The 17,264-nt window shown below is 40.1% G+C and overlaps 1 protein-coding gene across 1 annotated transcript in view; it reads left to right on the top strand.

The window, feature by feature from the left end:
* ASH1L (ASH1 like histone lysine methyltransferase) overlaps positions 1–17,264 on the top strand; it is a 114,469-nt gene that overhangs the window by 47,775 nt on the left and 49,430 nt on the right. The window contains exons 5-7 of the mRNA XM_089483263.1: positions 626–1,325; positions 10,392–10,571; positions 16,381–16,475. Of these exons, the coding sequence (XP_089339389.1) occupies positions 626–1,325; positions 10,392–10,571; positions 16,381–16,475 (975 nt within the window). The remainder of the gene's footprint in view (positions 1–625; positions 1,326–10,391; positions 10,572–16,380; positions 16,476–17,264) is intronic.

Genomic DNA, 17,264 nt, shown 5'->3' with positions numbered 1-17,264 from the left:
CCTGATTTAATTTTTTTAAAAAACATTGATTTTTATGCTCTCTGGGTGGTGTACCCACAAGGAACCCCAGGAAAATTCACTAGCCTCTAAGGAGTGCAGTGATAAATTGGCAGTAGACAACCCTCGAAAAACAGAAGACTTGTTAGAAGCTTAGCCTGATGAGCTAATTGTACCCCCTTATTTTTAAAGTGACAGACCAGGATTCTATTATTCATATTTAAATAACTTCCCAAATACACTATTGTAGATGTTCTTTACTTATGTTTGCCATTGAAAAGTGTCTTGAACTGAAATTGGTCCAAAATGGTGCTATGAAAATTTGGAATGGGGCTGGCATGACAGCTGCAACGTACTATATTGTCTTTATTTCCAGGCCAATTTCAATGTCTCAGCTCTTATTGCTAAGGCTGTAAAGAATCTGGGATCATATTGCCTTACGAATGTCTTTCCTCCATTGAGGCAGATCAGTATCCTGTTTCATCTTCACTTGCTAGTTTTGTTTCAGCAAAAGTATAAAAGACAGGGTCTTTTCAAGCATGGTGATGTCATGAAAGCATGCTCTTACCAGTGAAGCCTAGTAAGTAAAACGTAGGCTTCCTTACATTGCTTCTTTTCTGTTTTTCAGTGGCTGGGGTACCTGCACGAAATACAAGATTAGGGACAACAATGGAAGATCCTGTTGATAATTTGTTGCAGCGCATGGCTCAGCATGAAAGCCAGAGTGGACTGAACAAAACCTTTGAGACTGCCATGGCAAGTGTACCTGCTGCACCCTTGGGGAGTCCCAGTCAGAGCCCCAGCAGGGAAAAGAGCAGTACCCTGTTGATACCTGGCGACTCAGGCAGTGATGGCCTCTCACTTTCAGATCAGTTGTCAATCAGTTACTCCCCACATCACTTCAAGAGGAGCATGGTGGAAGCTATGCAATGCCAGGCAAGGAAAATGTGCAATTATGACAAGATTTTGGCCACTAAGAAAAATCTGGACCATGTGAACAAAATCCTCAAAGCCAAGAAATTACAGAGGCAGGCACGGACTGGCAATAACTTTGTGAAGCGCCGACCTGGCAGGCCTAGGAAATATCCCTTGCCATCGGTAGTTTCATCACATGCTGTTCAAGTGAACCGGTTTGTCAGCCACGAACTTGAGAGTACAGACCAAGGCTGCTTGCTGCACTGTGGTCCTGATACTGTCACAGATGCAATAGAATCAGTGGTTCAGGGAGTTAATGTGAAGGGCTGGAAGAGGAAGAGATGGCTGGAAGAGGAACAGGCCAGGAAAAGGCAAAAACCTTTGCCAGAGGACGAACAGGAGAGCAATAAAAGGTAATTCCCCTTGAATAGTCCTAGCTCAGTGAATTTCAGAATTGATGGGATAAAGACAGTTTCTAGCTCATAAATGTTTAAATAAATACGTAAACGTCCTACCAGTCTGACCACAGTGTATTTTTGTAGTATAATTGTTTTAAATTCCACTTCCCATAATTTCTTACTATTGGCTATGCTGGTAGGGGCTTCAGTAGACTGTAGTCCTAATTCGAATGGCTGGTTTTGACTTACAGAGCCCTATGCAGCTCAGATCCATGTTATTTGAAGGGTCATATTTTTCCCTTACAAACTAACCCATGCTTTGAGATCTTCTTTGAAAACTGTCCCACCGCCTTCACAGAAACATCTGGTGGGAACATGGAAGAGGGCCTTCTCAGTGGCTGCTCCCAATCTCTGGAACTCTTCCCAGAGAAGTTAGACTGGCACCCTTCCTACTATTTTTTGAAGACAAGTAAAGACTTCTATTTCAACAGGCATTTGACTGTATAAGGCCTGTCTCACCTAAACAATATAGTGGATATTGCTAATGGTTGTGCTGGTGTGTATGTGCATGTTTAATGATATATGCTGTGCAAATCTACAGTGCTATATAAATAATAATAATAATATGTTTCAATTTGATTTTGATTTTTTTGTCTCATTCTAACTTTGATATCTTGTGGATTTTTAACAGTGTTTTTAATTTGTTGTAAACTACTTTGAAACCAGAATTGTGGAAAATTGGTATAGAAATAAAAATTATTTAAAAATTAATATGCAGGGCATCCCCACTGTTTTTTCTAATATTTAAACATAAAGGTGGGCTGAAGAAGCTTTGTTGTCTATCCCAGCCTTTTCTCTTTTAATTGACATCATCTCTCTACATTGTCAGTCTGAGGTCTTACAGATCAGAAAGCCTTTTAACTGAAGGTGTTGTTACCTAAACCTGGGACATGATTTATGACTTCTTCTTCATAGTCTCTGCGAAGCAATTTCGGATGCTACTGGAATCATTAGGGAAGACTGTTTGGCGGTAGCTCTGCCCACCCTCTATATAGGCTCTGTGTCTTCCCACCCTTTCTCAGTTCCTTTTGTCCGCCGCGTGAGCAGCACAGGGAACCTCGCTTGGAATTCGCTCTTTCCAACCTCCAGTTAAATTTGTTTTTGTTTATCTTCAGCTCTAAGTATATAGGTTTATGATCAGACTGTTCTTGGTAATATACTCATATTGTCAATTTTTTTTCATAAATGCAGAGTTATATTGATCCAAGAAAAAAGTATATCCCGGTGTTTGATCATATAGTTTAGTCCAGATATCCTCCAAATCAAATTGTTCACATAACTTAAGGAAGGAGCTGGAGAGTTTCCCTTGATTTTTTTTTATTTTCTTAGTAGATTTCCTATCACAGGTAGGTGTTATTGCCCCATTCCAATCCCCTGCCATCAGTATATTTGAGTTTTTTTGTTTAGATATTTCCTTTTCTAAATTTTTATAAAAGACAGGCTTATTACAAATAGGGGTGTAGCCTACTACTATCAAAATTTCCTGCTCTTGTATTTTTACTTTGACACCAACATAGTGTCCTTCCTGATCTTTGAAACATTCCTTAGCAGGAATTTTATTTTGAATGTAAAGGGTAACTCCACCTTTCTTTTTGTCATTATTTGAGCTAAACAGTTGTCCCAGCTTCCAATTCCTTGAGTATTTTACATCCTTTTTCTTTATTTTAGTTTCCTGTAAGCACAAAATATCTTTATTTTAGTTTCCTGTAAGCACAAAATATCAAAACGTTTTCCTCCAAATAATGGAATATACATCTTCTTTTGTGTATAGCATTAAGACCTTTAATATTCCAAGAGCAAATTTTAATATTCATCACAAAAATAATTCAATAACATGCATATAGAGGGGGCAGTAAATGAAATAAAATTACAGAGGTTTTTGAGCACAAAATAAATACTATAATATACTTTCACCTTCTTCAGTACTGTCTCCTTTGTTAGAATTTTTATCAAATTCTATTTCGGCCTTCCCCAGATCTTCTTCATTCTGTCTATTTTATCATCATCTTCCTTATTCGCCTTGACTTCTTTTTGTCTAGCTTGAGATCTTGTCTCCATATTGTCTCTTCTCTCTCTTTCTTGTCTTCAAAGTTTTTTGCAGAAATTTTCAGCCTTTTCTTTTGAATTAATTTTGTATCTTCTTTGTCTATAGGCAAATGAGACTCCTTCCAGCCTGTCCCATGCGTAGTTTATATTATGCTGGGATAACAGTTCTATTAGAGTGTTATATTCCTTCCGTCTTTTTAATATAGCCATCCAGATGTCCTTGAAAATACTGATTGTCTTTTCTTCAATTATGAATTTATCTGTGTAGCTTTTCTGTAATATTTCTTCACGTACTTTTGTTCTTGTTAGGCGGATCACGATGTCTCTAGGAAGTTCTCGTTCTTTGGCTAATAAAGAATTTACTCAAAAGATCTTGTCAATATCGTAATTCAGCTTCAGTTATTCCAATAAAGTTAGCCAAATATGGAACTACAGTTTGGTAGAGATTTTCCTGTGTTGATTCTGGCACTCCCCAAAGCTTCAAACATCTCTCACGATATCTCAATTCTTGTATCAAAGATGCATTTTCTTCCAACCTCTGTCTGTCTGATAAACATTTTACATTTTCTTCTAAACTTGTTGTTTTAGTTTTAAGTACATCAACATCTTTTTTCAAAGTGGTGATTTCATTTGAAATTGAAAGGGGTTTTTTTTCAATTTTTTCCAATCATCTGTTGAGGTTTTCACTGGTTTCCTTTCTATTATCTTGTAGCTCCTGTCGAATTTCTGTTTTGAAATTCCGCATTTCCTCAACTAGCATTTGAATTGGGTCTATCTGTTTGCTAGCCATATCTGAGGAGCCTCTTCTGACCTGTATCAATGTTTGTGGTTTAAATTGTTGTGGCTTCTGATATGCTCTCATATTTCTACACAGGATACCACCTTATTTCACAATAATATGTTCTGGAAGACCATTATAAATGAACAAAAACAATCTAACCTGTGTAGTTACAAAATTAGCCTAGTACAGTGGTGCCTCGGGTTACGAAAGTAATTCGTTCCGCGGCCGCTTTCGTAACCCGAAAGGCTTCGTAAGCCGAAAAACCCATAGGCGCTAATGGGGAAAAGCCGCGATTCCGTGCGAAAAAGCCGAAAAAAGCACCAAAAGTTTTTTCGTAACCCGAAAAAACATTCGTAACCCGGAACAATAATTCCCTATGGGATTTTTTCGTATCCCGAAAATTTCGTAACCTGGGTATTTCGTATCCCGAGGTACCACTGTACGTTACTTTTATCACACTATTGTAAAGGAAACAGTATGATACAAACTGTAATATAGATTGATCAAGTGAGAGTAAAGGGTATTTAAATACTATTATTGTTTAAGCTTAAATTTTCCCTAGAGACCTTAAAGATGGCACTCTATATTAAGTTAAAGTAAAAGTTTAGAACTGTGTATTTTAAATACACTTCCTTTCACTCCTGTTCTGTTCACAATTAATTACCTCTTCTTCTGTCCCGTTTTAAGGTATTGTTAATGATTAATACCTCATTAGCAAGCTTTAAACTAATATATACACCTTGAAAATATAAACAAATTCTAATGCTGCTAATGAAATAAAATATCACACAGTCCTCGCATCTCTCCTTCAAGTAGAATAGACTATCCCATACAGATCTGCAGACAAAAGCAGGATGTGCAGTTTCAAGATACAAGGCATGTGAAACAATATATCACTTTAATCAACAGACTATTAATTGCCTTAATTGTTTTTTTAGCAAAGTCAAAATATATTTGTTCTTTGAGTTCTCTTGTCAGCCTTGAAATGATAGATTATTTCCTTCCAATCTCAGTCTACTAAAAAGGAGTTAAGACATTTCAACTCCTCCAAGTGATTCCAGCTGCATTAGCTTCTGCAAAAGGAGGGGGAAGAGAGGGAATAATCCAAAAGAAAGTAAACGATTAAAGCAAGGAACAGCTGTGCTTAATTATAGTCTCGAAGTAGCAAGTCAGGGCTAATCACTTAACTTTACTTTCTCATTAGTCTTTGTTCAATAATATCCAATAACAAGATGTTAATTAGTCTGAGGAGGGAACGAAAATCCAAAAGCTGGCTCCTTTGTTTCCCCTTGTGCAATTCCCTCTTCACACACGACTGCAGAAAATAATGCAAGTTACTACAATTCATAATCGTCTATTAACAGTTACTTCATATCTCTCCACCAAAGACAACTCTCTCTCCCAGTTGGGAAGGAAAAAAATCGAAGGACAATTATCACTAGTTCGAATTTAATTGTGTTAGCTTAATTTGCTTCCTTTTCCTATTAGCAGCTGTCCTCAATTCATTTGGTTCTTAATGAGGATATTCCCAATATAAAATGTCCAACAAATGTCTAGATGTCCAAAAATGTCCAAGTCTCCAGCATTAACTGACCACAAAAATAGCATTGAGCATCGAAGAAACAGTAGTCTGTTAATAAAGTCCATCGCATCAATAAAGAGAAACAGAGAGAAAGGGCGAACCTCCCTGTCCTCTTTCATGCTTTGATATATAATCCCAGTATAAAGTGTTGATAAATGTCCAATTCTCAAGCAATTAGTATTCATGAAAGTAGCAGTAATATTAGTCATTCCAGGAAAAAATAGTCAGTTTGTAAGGTCTGTTGCTCAAAAGAGGAACCTCCCTGCCTACTTCCAAAGTTTTTCAAAGTAAGGGGCACTTGTTAACTCTGTTTTGTGGTTCGTTTTAAGTCTGGCGAGGTCTTTCCCCAAAAGCTGCACTTACTTTATTTCTTCTCATGGAGTTAACACAAAAGGCTGAATATCACACAATATGAGTGTTTTTCCCTGTCAACAAACACTCCTTCTGGATATTATAGTCATGAAGCGGCTAGGGCCATTTTCCAACGGACCTTCCAAGGCAGCCAAGATCAGCCTGAATGCTCTTTGGTCCCGTGTCGCCTCGCACACTGAGCTGAGCTGGGTACCTCCTTCGAGCACAATTTCTAGCCCCCTTCTCCAAGGCCTATTAGCGGCAGAAAAAAAGGTTACTCGCCTGTTGTGGCTGAGTCTCGGAGCAGGAGCTCCTCTGTTACGTGTCCAAATGCTGCCTCCCACGACCAGAAGTCATTCCTACAGTGTTCTTCAAGAGATGTGTCACCTGTGATAAAGACTGCCCAGATAGACAGCCATTCTGAGTGCCTCCTTTGCTTGGGAGAGGCCCATTGATGGATAGGTGCTTCCATTGTAGCTTTCCCCCAGCAAACTGGTGGACCAGGACTTCATGTCTCAAAGCCTTTCTTTGGGAGTTGGTTATCAATATTGCTGACCTTGCTGCCCAAACAGGCCTCTTTTTATAGTCTCTGCAGGGCTTCTCTCTCATGCTTCAGTACCATTAGCTTCATCTTCCAGAGTACTGATGGATCATGCTTATACTGATAAAACTCCCTCCTCCCATCCGGGAACTTTGGTACCATCAACGTTGGATTTGACCAGGCCCTTCATGAGTCCTTTGGTGCCACATGAATCCAAGCAGGCTCCATCTGATGTCCCTAAGAAAATGATTCGAAGGCTTTCATGGCTGGCATCTATAGTTTTTGTGAGTTTTTCGGGCTATGTGGCCATGTTCCAGAAAAGTTTCTTCCTGACGTTTCACCAGCATCTGTGGCTGGCATCTTCAGAGAATGCTTTGCCTGGAAAAATTGGGTGTATATATATTGTGTGAGCCTGGGAATGCAGGAGTGATTTGCATGTGTATTGCCAGCCATCAGCACAGAACAATATGTCCTTGACATCATTGCCCATGGTTATGCTGTCAAGTTCCATATTTTTCAATTGTCTGGTGTTTATTATGTCATGCACCCATCCCAAACTTTTCTAGAATGGCATCATCAAGATGGTATATCCATCCCATCTTCATCTATTTTTTCTGTCAAGGTACTTTATGGTCCTGAAGAAAGATGGAGGATTGTGCCCCATCCTGGACCTCAGAGATGTCAACTCCTGTATTACTGAAGATGGTAATTCTAATTGCTGTTGTCCCTCTGATGCATTGTGGGGATTGGTTTGCTATCACTAATCTCTAGGATATGTTTCCATATTTTGATCTTTCTTGCTTATCATTGTTTCCTTTGTTTCATGTTTCAAAACCTTTTCATTTCTGTGTTCTCCCTTTCAGCCTCTTGGCCATGCCATGGGTTTTCTCCAAATACATGGCAGTCTTTCTCTTTCTGCAGGGAGTGTCCATCTTCTTTTACATAGACAATTGACTCTTGGTCTCCTGGTCTCCTTGGTCACCAGACATTATTGCAATTCCCACATTATTATGTCTCTGTTCCATGATCTTGGTCTCTTGATGAACCCGAAGAATGTGCAGTTGCAGCTGACCCAGTAGATTCAATACATCGGGGCCATGTTGGACTTTCATTTGAACAAAACTTACCTTCCTCTCAACAGAATATATTGGATCGTGGAGGCCATCCTTTCTGTATTCCATGCCCAGACCATATGGGCAGAGGTTAGTTCCTCTAGGGTTGATGGCTTCAACTAAAGGAACAACCATCTTTTCCTGACTTTGAATTGGACCTCTCAAGGCCTGATTTCTCTCTGTTTTTGTTCCAGAATTGAATGAACCTCCCCTGACTGTTTGCTGCCTTTGTGGTTTGCAGTTCCTACTATACTGGATACTCGTAGATGCTCAGTTCTCTGTTCGAAAACCCATGAGAATTGTAAGGACTGATTCTTCCACCCACAGCTGAGAAGCCCCCATGGAAACATGCCCCATCAAAAGTTATTGGTCTCCTCAGGGGAAAAAATAATCATAATCAGTTTTCTTTAACTACTTGTGTTGTTCAAAGCCTTCAGAGCTTTCAAGTTTCTCCTCATCAGACACCATATTTGGGTCACAACAGAAACACAATGGTGGCCTTTTATTTGAACAAGCAGGGAGGCACCTACTCTTGGACTCTACTCATTATCACCATCAAGTTCGCTTTACATGTCACTTAGAAAGTTGGCTTTAAATAGAAGTCCCTTACCTTCTGTGTTGATCAGACAGAGCATTTCAGGAAATTTCCTAGACTCTTTGTCTTCTATGGTTGTCAAGCTTCCTTGCAGCACAGGCTATATTAGCCTACCAGACGGCCACAAAGCCAGAGCCTTCCTCTATCTGTTCTAATTCCATAAGTGTTGTTTCCACTTCATCTGCATTCTTGGCCAGTGTGCCCATTCAGACAACCTGTAGAGCAGCTATTTGGGCTCAGCCACTCACCTTTATTTAAAGGTGAGACTTGATGATTGGGCTAGAGACTAGCTTGTCTGTGCTTCTTGCCAGTACAGTATAGTTAACTTCCATCCAGGTTTCTCTAGTTTGCCAGTCTCACATATATGTGAGTCACAGAGACCATGAAAAAGAAAAGCAGGGGTGTTTTTTTTACCTGTAACTTGTCTTTAAGTGATCATCTGCAAACTCACACATTCCCCCCATTTCCACTCTTACAATGCTTGACTTCCTTGGTTGCTGGTGGGCATGGAAATGAGCAGATTTGAGTGGGAACTGTACTGAGCACGTGTGGTACAGAGTGGGGGCAAGTCTTCACCCTAAGAGATCTAGCTCTAGAAGTTTCTGAAACTGGTCTGCACAGGCAGAGAGGATCTTATATATGTAAATTCACAGGTGACCACTTGAAGAACCACAGTTCTTGTAAGCAGCTTGCTTTTCGCTTCCAGTTTTGGGGAAAGACTACACACTAAAGCAAGGATCTGCTTCTGGATGTTTCTAGAAAGAGCAATGTTCCTTTTGGGAGCAAAGTACAAAATTACTGTATTTGGTCTAAGAAGTGAACAGTGCGATGCGGCAGCTAAAAAGACCAATGCAATTTTAGGCTGCATCAATAGAAGTATAGTGTCTAGATCAAGGGAAGTAATAGTGCCACAGTACTCTGCTTTGGTCAGGCCTCACTTGGAATATTGTGTCCAGTTCTGGGCACACAATTCAAAAAGGACATTGAGAAACTGGAACGTGTCCAAAGGAGGGCGACTAAAATGGTGAAGGGTCTGGAAACCATGCCCTATGAGGAGCAACCTAGGGAGCTGGGGATGTTTAGCCTGGAGAAAAGATTAAGAGGTGATATGATAGCCCTGTTTAAATATTTGAAGGGGTGTCACATTGAGGAGGGAACAAGCTTGTTTTCTGTTGCTCCAGAGAACAGGACCAGGAACAGTGGATCCAAGCTGCAGGAAGAGAGATTCCACCTCAACATTAGGAGGAACTTCCTGACAGTAAGGGCTGTTTGGCAGTGGAACAAACTCCCTCGGAGTGTAGTGGAGTCTCCTTCTTTGGAGGTCTTTAAGCAGAGGCTGGATGGCCATCTGTCGAGGATGCTTTGATTTGGATTTCCTGCATGGCAGGGGGTTGGACTGGATGGCCCTTGCGGTCTCTTCCAACTCTACGATTCTATGATTCTATGATTCTAAATTCTGAGAGTTGAAAAAACAGACAAGAGGTAATGTATTGCCCATCCCTGATCTAATCTAGAGAGCCAACCTGGTATAGTGGTTTATGAAGATCAGGGTTCGAATCCCTGAACAACCATGGAAACCCATTGGGTGACCTTCGGCAATTCACGCTTTTTCAGTTTCAGAGGATGGCAAAGGCAAGCCTCCTCTAAACAAATCTTGCCAAGAAAATCCCATGATAAATTTGTCCTAAGGTTGCCACAAGTTGGAAATGACCAAAAAGCACAGGAGAAGGAAAACAATCTAGTATCAAAATGCATGTTCTTCCATTGAGCCTTGAATCCTCCCTAAATAGCCTTCTGATTCCATTTGTGTAGTCTAATTTGCATTTTGACAGCATTTTCCCAACCCAGACAATTGAAGTCCTTTTAAGTGGTGATACCAAGGACTGACCCTAAGGCTTTCTGAATGCAGAGCAGTGAGCCCTCCTTGCGTATTTTTTCCTGTCACTCTTAATGAACTAGCTGCATACATGCTTATTTTTCCTGTTTTTCTCCTTCCTGCCTTTCTCCTTCCAGCTTGTCTGAAGTGGCAACAGAGACTCCCATTCCCGAGGAAGTGATAGTGAAACCACGTGAGTTGGAGAGCCTTGAGCAGCCACTGACTTCTCTTGTCCAGCGGGAAAAGAAAGCTCCACGACCCCCCAAAAAGAAGTACCAGAAGGCAGGGTTATACTCCGATGTGTACAAAACCACTGAGTAAGTTGCACTACTAATGTGTTTGTTAGGTCTGTCTGTTACACCTCTGAATTAGGACTTGAAAACATGAAACTGATATGCAGACATCACACACTTTTTCAGGAAACCCTGGTTTGAAAGAGTGCTTTAACACTCTTGGCTATGTTGCTGATTCATCAGCCTTGGAGATGGTCACAGTTCTGTATGTGAGAATTTTAAACTCTTTTCAATTATATTGGAATTTTTAAACTTTTTTTTTTAGCAATAGCAGATATTTTCTAGCTCCCACTGTGTCTCACACCATTTAGATTTAGGAAGTTAAGATGTGAAAAAGAAATTATCTAGATCAGGGTTGAACAATTTCTAGTGGTCTGGAAGGTTGTTTGTTGGGGGGGGGGAGGTTTAACCCAATGAACCTACTACGAGAAATACATCAGTCAATTAGAATAGGGGTTCCCAACCTTTGGTCCTCCAGATTATTTAGATTTCAGTTCCCAGAAATCTTAAGTAACTGGCCAATGACGAGGTGAACTGGGAATTAAAGTCCAAAATATTTGGAAGATTGAGAACCACCGATGCAGTAGGGGAAATTTAGCACAGAATTGGTACAGAAGTAGTCTAGGAATACTTGGCAACTCAACTCTCCAGGGCCAGATGGACATCATTGAAGGGTATTAAAAGACCTGGCAGAAGTAATCTCTGAACCACTGGCAATAATAGAGAATTCCTAGTGAACAGGAGAGGTCCCATCAGACTGAAGGAGAAGAAACGTCTCTTCATTGAACAGGGGAAAAAAGAGGACCCAAATAATTACTGCTCAGTCAGCCTGACATCAATACCAGGAAAGATTCTAGAGCAGATTATAAAACTGCTGTAATCACTAAAAGTCAACATGGGATTCTCAAAAACAAGTCAGGTTAGACTGATTTTATCTCTTTTTTTTAATAGAGCTACAAGATTGTTAGATAAAGGGAATGCTATGGATGTAGCTTATCTTCATTTCAATAAGGCCTATGACAAACTTCCCCATGATATTCTTGCAGGAAAAAAGCTAGTAAAATGTGGGCTAGGCAATGTAATTGTTAGGTGGATTTGTAAATTGTTGACAGCCTGAACTCTCAAAGGGTGCTCACCAATGGCTCCCCTTCATGCTGGGGAGGAGTGTCTACCGGGGAGCTGGGCCTGGTGCTACTCAACATCTTTATCAATGACTGATGATGAAATAGAGGGCATGCTTATCAGATTTATAGATGGTACCACATTAGGAATGTAGCTAATATCCCAGAGAACAGAATTATAACTCAAAATTACTTTAACAGATTAGAGTGCTGAATCAAAACTTACCAAATTGAATTTCAACAGGGGGAAATGTAGGATACTACACCAGGGCAGAAAATAAATAAATAAAAGGATTGAATATAGAATGGACAACATCTGGCTTGACAACAGCACATGCAAAGGGGATATGGGAGTCCTAGTAGATCACAAGTTGAACATACATACAATCTTTCCTGCACACTCCGATCCTCCAGGAAAAAACTCTTACAATCTAAAAAGACCAGATTGGTGGTGACCTCCCGGAGGTCCTTCTCTGTCACCGCTCCAAAAACTTGGAATGACCTGCCGGAAGTGATTCGCCAATTATCCTCACTCGAGGCTTTTAAAAAGGCAACAAAAACCTTTCTCTTCCAGCAGGCCTTCCCCGATTGATAATGTCCAGAACCAATTAAATCCCTCTCTTTTTATTATTATTTTTATTTGTGGTTTGTTTTTTAATTTTGATGTATTGTTATATACTTTTAACTATCTTTTACTGTTTAATTTTATAGTTGGGAGGGAGGGTTGGGTTGTGGTCTTGTGAGGTTTGTTGTTTTTATTATTGTATATTGTATTAATTTTGCTGTTAACCGCCTCGATCCTCAAAGTGGAAGAGGCAGAATATAAATTATTATTATTATTATTATTATTATTATTATTATTATTATTATGAGACAGCAGTGTGATGCAGCAGCTAACGAAGCCAATATGATTCTAGGCTGCATCAATAAGAGTGTAGTATCTAGATTGAGGGAAGTAATAGTACCACTCTATTCTGCTTTGGTCAGAACTCACCTAGAACACTGCTCATTTCTGGTTACCACAATTCAAGAAAGATGTAGACAAACTGGAACATGTCTAGAGGAGGGTGTCCAAAATGGTGAAAGGTCTGGAACCAATGTCTTATGAGGAGCGGCTTAGGGAGTTGGGTATGTTTAACTCGGGTAAGAGATAGTTAAGGGATAACATGATACCCATGTTTACATTTCTGAAGGGATTGAGGCTGGAGCAAGCTTGTTTTCTTCTGCTTCAGAGACTAGAACATGGAGCAATAGACTCAGAACTACAAGAAAAGAGATTCCACCTAAACATTAGGAAGAATTCCTGATAGTAAGAGATGTTCAGCAGTGGAATACTCTGCTTCGGAGAATGCTGGAGTCTTCTTCTTTGGAAGTTTTGAAGCAGACTGGATGGGCATCCATTGGAAGTGCTTTGATTGTGTATTCCTGCATGGCAGGGAGTTGGATTGGGTGGCCCTTGTAGTCTTTTCCAACTTTATGGTTCTGTGATTCAAAGTATATGTTTTAGGCATAACATAAGTTGATTACATTCACAGTGAAATGGAGGACCTTTATTGATTTAACCTGATAATTAAACTTATTTTACATTACGGCACTGAAAAAACTTATCGGAGCACAAATCAAAAGTCAAAGATTTCAATGTTTCCTTCCCACCCTTTTCCCCTTTTTGATCTTAGAGCAATAAACCATTATCTGAATTTTAGAAAAGCCTGTCTTTTTTCCACACATTCATAGTAAGTGAATTTAGGAAACAAAAATACCCCCGTTTGTTAATATTTAGGAGAAACACTTTAGCAGTGAACCTAGCACTACTCAATATTTGTGTCTTCCCTAGGACCCCATCACTCTACTGCTGTTTAACTCCTTTTCTGTGTCCCTTTGTTTCTTCACTGATCTCCGTGATTTCCTTTCATTTCTCAGCAGTTACTCTCTGAAAGACAAAAGAGAAATAAGAAATTCCAAGACAAAAGTGGTACAAATATGTTGGAAATTCTTCTTCTTTGTTATATGGAAACAGAAATAAACCTTGAGGAGCATGATTAAGGCATACCTTTAAATGTTGCTCCTCACAAATGGTTGTGGCAAGAATTGCTCTTTCCCAGCAGGTTTTCCCCCTTCTTGGCTGTAAGGGTTATTATGTTTTATACCCATCCCAGTGTACACATTGTTTAACCCAACCATGAATGGTGTTACCCCCTTCACCTCTTGTTTGGTGTCTGGAATATCAACAGTAATGGCAGCAACACTTAAGAGAAAATAAATAAGACAGTTAACTTTTCTATTTGAATGCATTTATTCCTCACTGTCGTAGACAGTAATGAGCATCTAGTCATGTTCTAACATAAACACAGGTTTCTATATCCATCTGCATTAAAAAAAACCCTGATACTTAACATTATAATAATTAGGTACACACAGACATGATTACTTAACTGGTTCTATGTATTTTTAATTTCTATTTGGACAGAGTGTGTGAGCTTATTTCAAATAACTAATACTGTGCTGAAGTTCTCCTTTACCCCCCCCCCCCCACCTTTTCTACTTGTTGTTTGCAACCTCCTACTAGATAGTAGAAAACACCACCACTAAAGGTGGGAAAGGGCAACATAGCTAACAAACATATAAATTTCCCTCAAAATTTGTATTAGATTTAACTGGGAAGAGACTCGGCCCTCCACATTTGCATCTTTGACTTTTGCGGATTTGATTAATATCTGCTCTCTAGGAATCTCTAGGTCCTCCAGATAAATTCTGCTGGAAGTTGACCATAGAGTTGCAGTGAAGGACCTAACGATTCCTAGAGAAAACACTTCTCTAGGCATTTGTAGGTCCTGCAGCATGACTCTGTGGTCAAATTTTGGCAGATGATGACCACAGAGTTCTATTGGAGGACCCAGAAATTCCTAGAGGGGTTAAAAAAAGTACTATTTATTTATTTGTGGGGTTTTTTCACTTTCACAGGGTCCTATGCCCCCAACCCCTTCAAATGTGGAGGGATAAGTCCATATGTTCTGGTTTAAATTGTTTTTTATGGGGAAAATGTGATTGACATCATGCATGGGAGTTCTTAGCTCTGATTTGGAGCCCCATTCATTTATTTGTTACAATGGCATGCTCCCCTCTAGTGGTGGTACAATTCAGGTTAATCTAAAGAACCATTGAAAGTACTGTACATCAGAAGAGGTCAGCTATTTTTGCTAACATGGGTTGCCACACACTGCAAATTAATCACGAGGGATGAAGGGCCACTCCTGCTTTAGAGATTTTAATGAAGTTGATGAAATCCTCAGACAGATTTTGAGAATGTATCAGATTGAAGTTGGTAAACAAGAGTTTATCATAGAATCACATAGTTGGAAAAGACCACAATGCAATATTATATTTAAAAACTGATATCCAAAAATGTGAAGAATTCTGGGGAAGTTTGTTTTATAGATTATAAATATAAAGGTATGGGGATGGTTTTGTCATTTTTTACCTGCTTTCTTTTGTAACTCAGCTTGAAGTGTACAAGGTTCTAGGCCTAAAAGGCCTTGTAGACTCCTCCACAGAGGCCACAAGCTCTTCATTTCTGCCCAGTTCCAAAGCTTGACTTATTCTCATTAACTGTGTTAATTCATTTGTGATGCTGCCTCTGTTTTGAGCTAGTACTTTGACTTTTACAAACAGCAGTGTTTCTCAAACTGGACTCTTCTCTTACATAATCTTTGACAGGCATATGCTAGTCCTTAAGGTAGGTCCATACTATTTATCCTAGTCTGCCACTCTTGCTCCTACCATGCTGAGCAAGTAAAAATAAACTCAAATTTATCAATAGTCATTCCTGGTTTTCTTTTAAAAAGAAAATGTAAGCTTTAGCGAAAGAAAGAAGTTGACAGCATGAGCTTCCATAGACATCAGTCTACTTCATCAGAAGCTCATGCTGCCAACTTCTTTCTTTCAGTTAGTCTCAAAGGTCTCTCTAGATACTGATTCTACAGACTAATACGGCTATATCTTTGAATTATAAGCTTTAGTGCTTTTCATTGGGACCACAGTATACAGGAAGGGGAAGTTTAGCCTGTTTGTCCCTGGCCATGTTCATAATGCAAAAGAACAGCTGCCATATGTCTATGGGCATTTGCCTGGTATTACAGTTGTGGGTGTATGTATGTGCCCTCAAGTTGCCTGTTGATTTATGGAAATCCCATGAATTTCATAGTTTTTTCTTAGGCAAAGAATACTCAGAGGTGATCTTGCCAGTTCCTTCCTCTGAAATATAGCCTACAGTACCTGGTGTTCATTTGCAGTGTCCCATCCAAGTACTGACCAGGGCTGACCATGCCTAGCTTGCAAGATCAGATGTGATCTGGTACTCTTAGGGTAGATAGGTCCTCCATTGCAGCTCTAGGGGAAGGATTAAACTTAGCCTCCTTCCATGCTGAGGTCCCAGTGAGCCCCCTTCCACTGTTAAAAAAAAACCCTAGGCATATTATACAATTAAAGATAATATCTAATTGGACCCTTACCTAAAGCAACCAAGAGAGTTCAGAAACTAAAAGATTCAAAGCAGGCATATTTTGGTTCTCACGGGCCATGCTCCCAATTGTGGGGCTACACCAGCTCTGGCCACATTCTCTGCCTCATGACTTGGCAATGGGGATGGAGGTCTCAACAACACAGTGCAAGGACTTGTGTTCATTCTGCTGCCCTTCTGTTGCTTTCATTCCCAGCCCGAAAAGCCGATTGATCCAGTTAAAGAAAGAGAAGCTGGAATACAGTCCTGGAGAGCATGAGTACGGCTTGTTCCCAGCACCTATTCATGTGGGTGAGTGAGTCTTCTGAGAACATTGCATGCTGCGAAGGGCCACCACACCTTTCATGGTAAAAAGGAGCGAAAGACCCCAAGAACTGCCTTAGGGCTCCTTGTGGGTGCTGGGGTTCTCTTGCCCAGAGGAAGTAAATGGTTGTTAGTGGGAGGGAAGATTGAGAACCTGGGTTCTGGACAGTAGAGAGCCACACAGTGGAAGTGCTAAGGGCTATGCCTGGCACTTTCCCCATGCCCAGTTTGGTTTGAGGAAAAATGTCTAATTGCCAATACTGGGCATAGTTGGGCCATTCTGATTCATATTTACTCCCCCTTGCCTGATTTAGCATTGTACAAGCCTTTTCTAAAACCAGGTCATATTTTGAGCACAAAACAGCTAAGAGGGAGCAAACATTGGATCAGAATGGTCGGTCGTGCCTCCTAGAGACTTTTGGCCACTTGGCTGGCGGGTATGGAAATCCTCCAGAGGCCACAGAAATGGCTTTGGGCCATCTGTGGCCAGGACTCCCCCAAGAAGCTTGAGAGCTTTGCCTTTTACTGCTGTAAGAGAAGGACATGGCCATGAGGTGTCCTTTCTGTAATGGTGATAGCACTGGAAACAGTGTGCCATTTCTAAATAGAGACAGTGTGTGAGATTGCATCATAATGAAACCGATCTTTTGACTAGCTTGCTACTTTTATGTTTTATTCAAAGCAATGCAAGCCTGTCTTAGTCTTTAAATGATGTCCAACAGTTACTGATTGTGCCAATTAGGAAGAAGGTGAAGCCAGAACCCAAAATGCAAGTAG

Source organism: Sceloporus occidentalis, unplaced genomic scaffold (assembly GCF_023333645.1).
Source record: "Sceloporus occidentalis isolate IW3139 unplaced genomic scaffold, rSceOcc1.0.p SCAF_20, whole genome shotgun sequence".
In the NCBI taxonomy this organism is placed as follows: domain Eukaryota; kingdom Metazoa; phylum Chordata; class Lepidosauria; order Squamata; family Phrynosomatidae; genus Sceloporus; species Sceloporus occidentalis.
The sequence above is the reverse complement of the archived record's forward strand: the minus strand, read 5'-3'. Positions and strand labels throughout refer to the sequence as shown.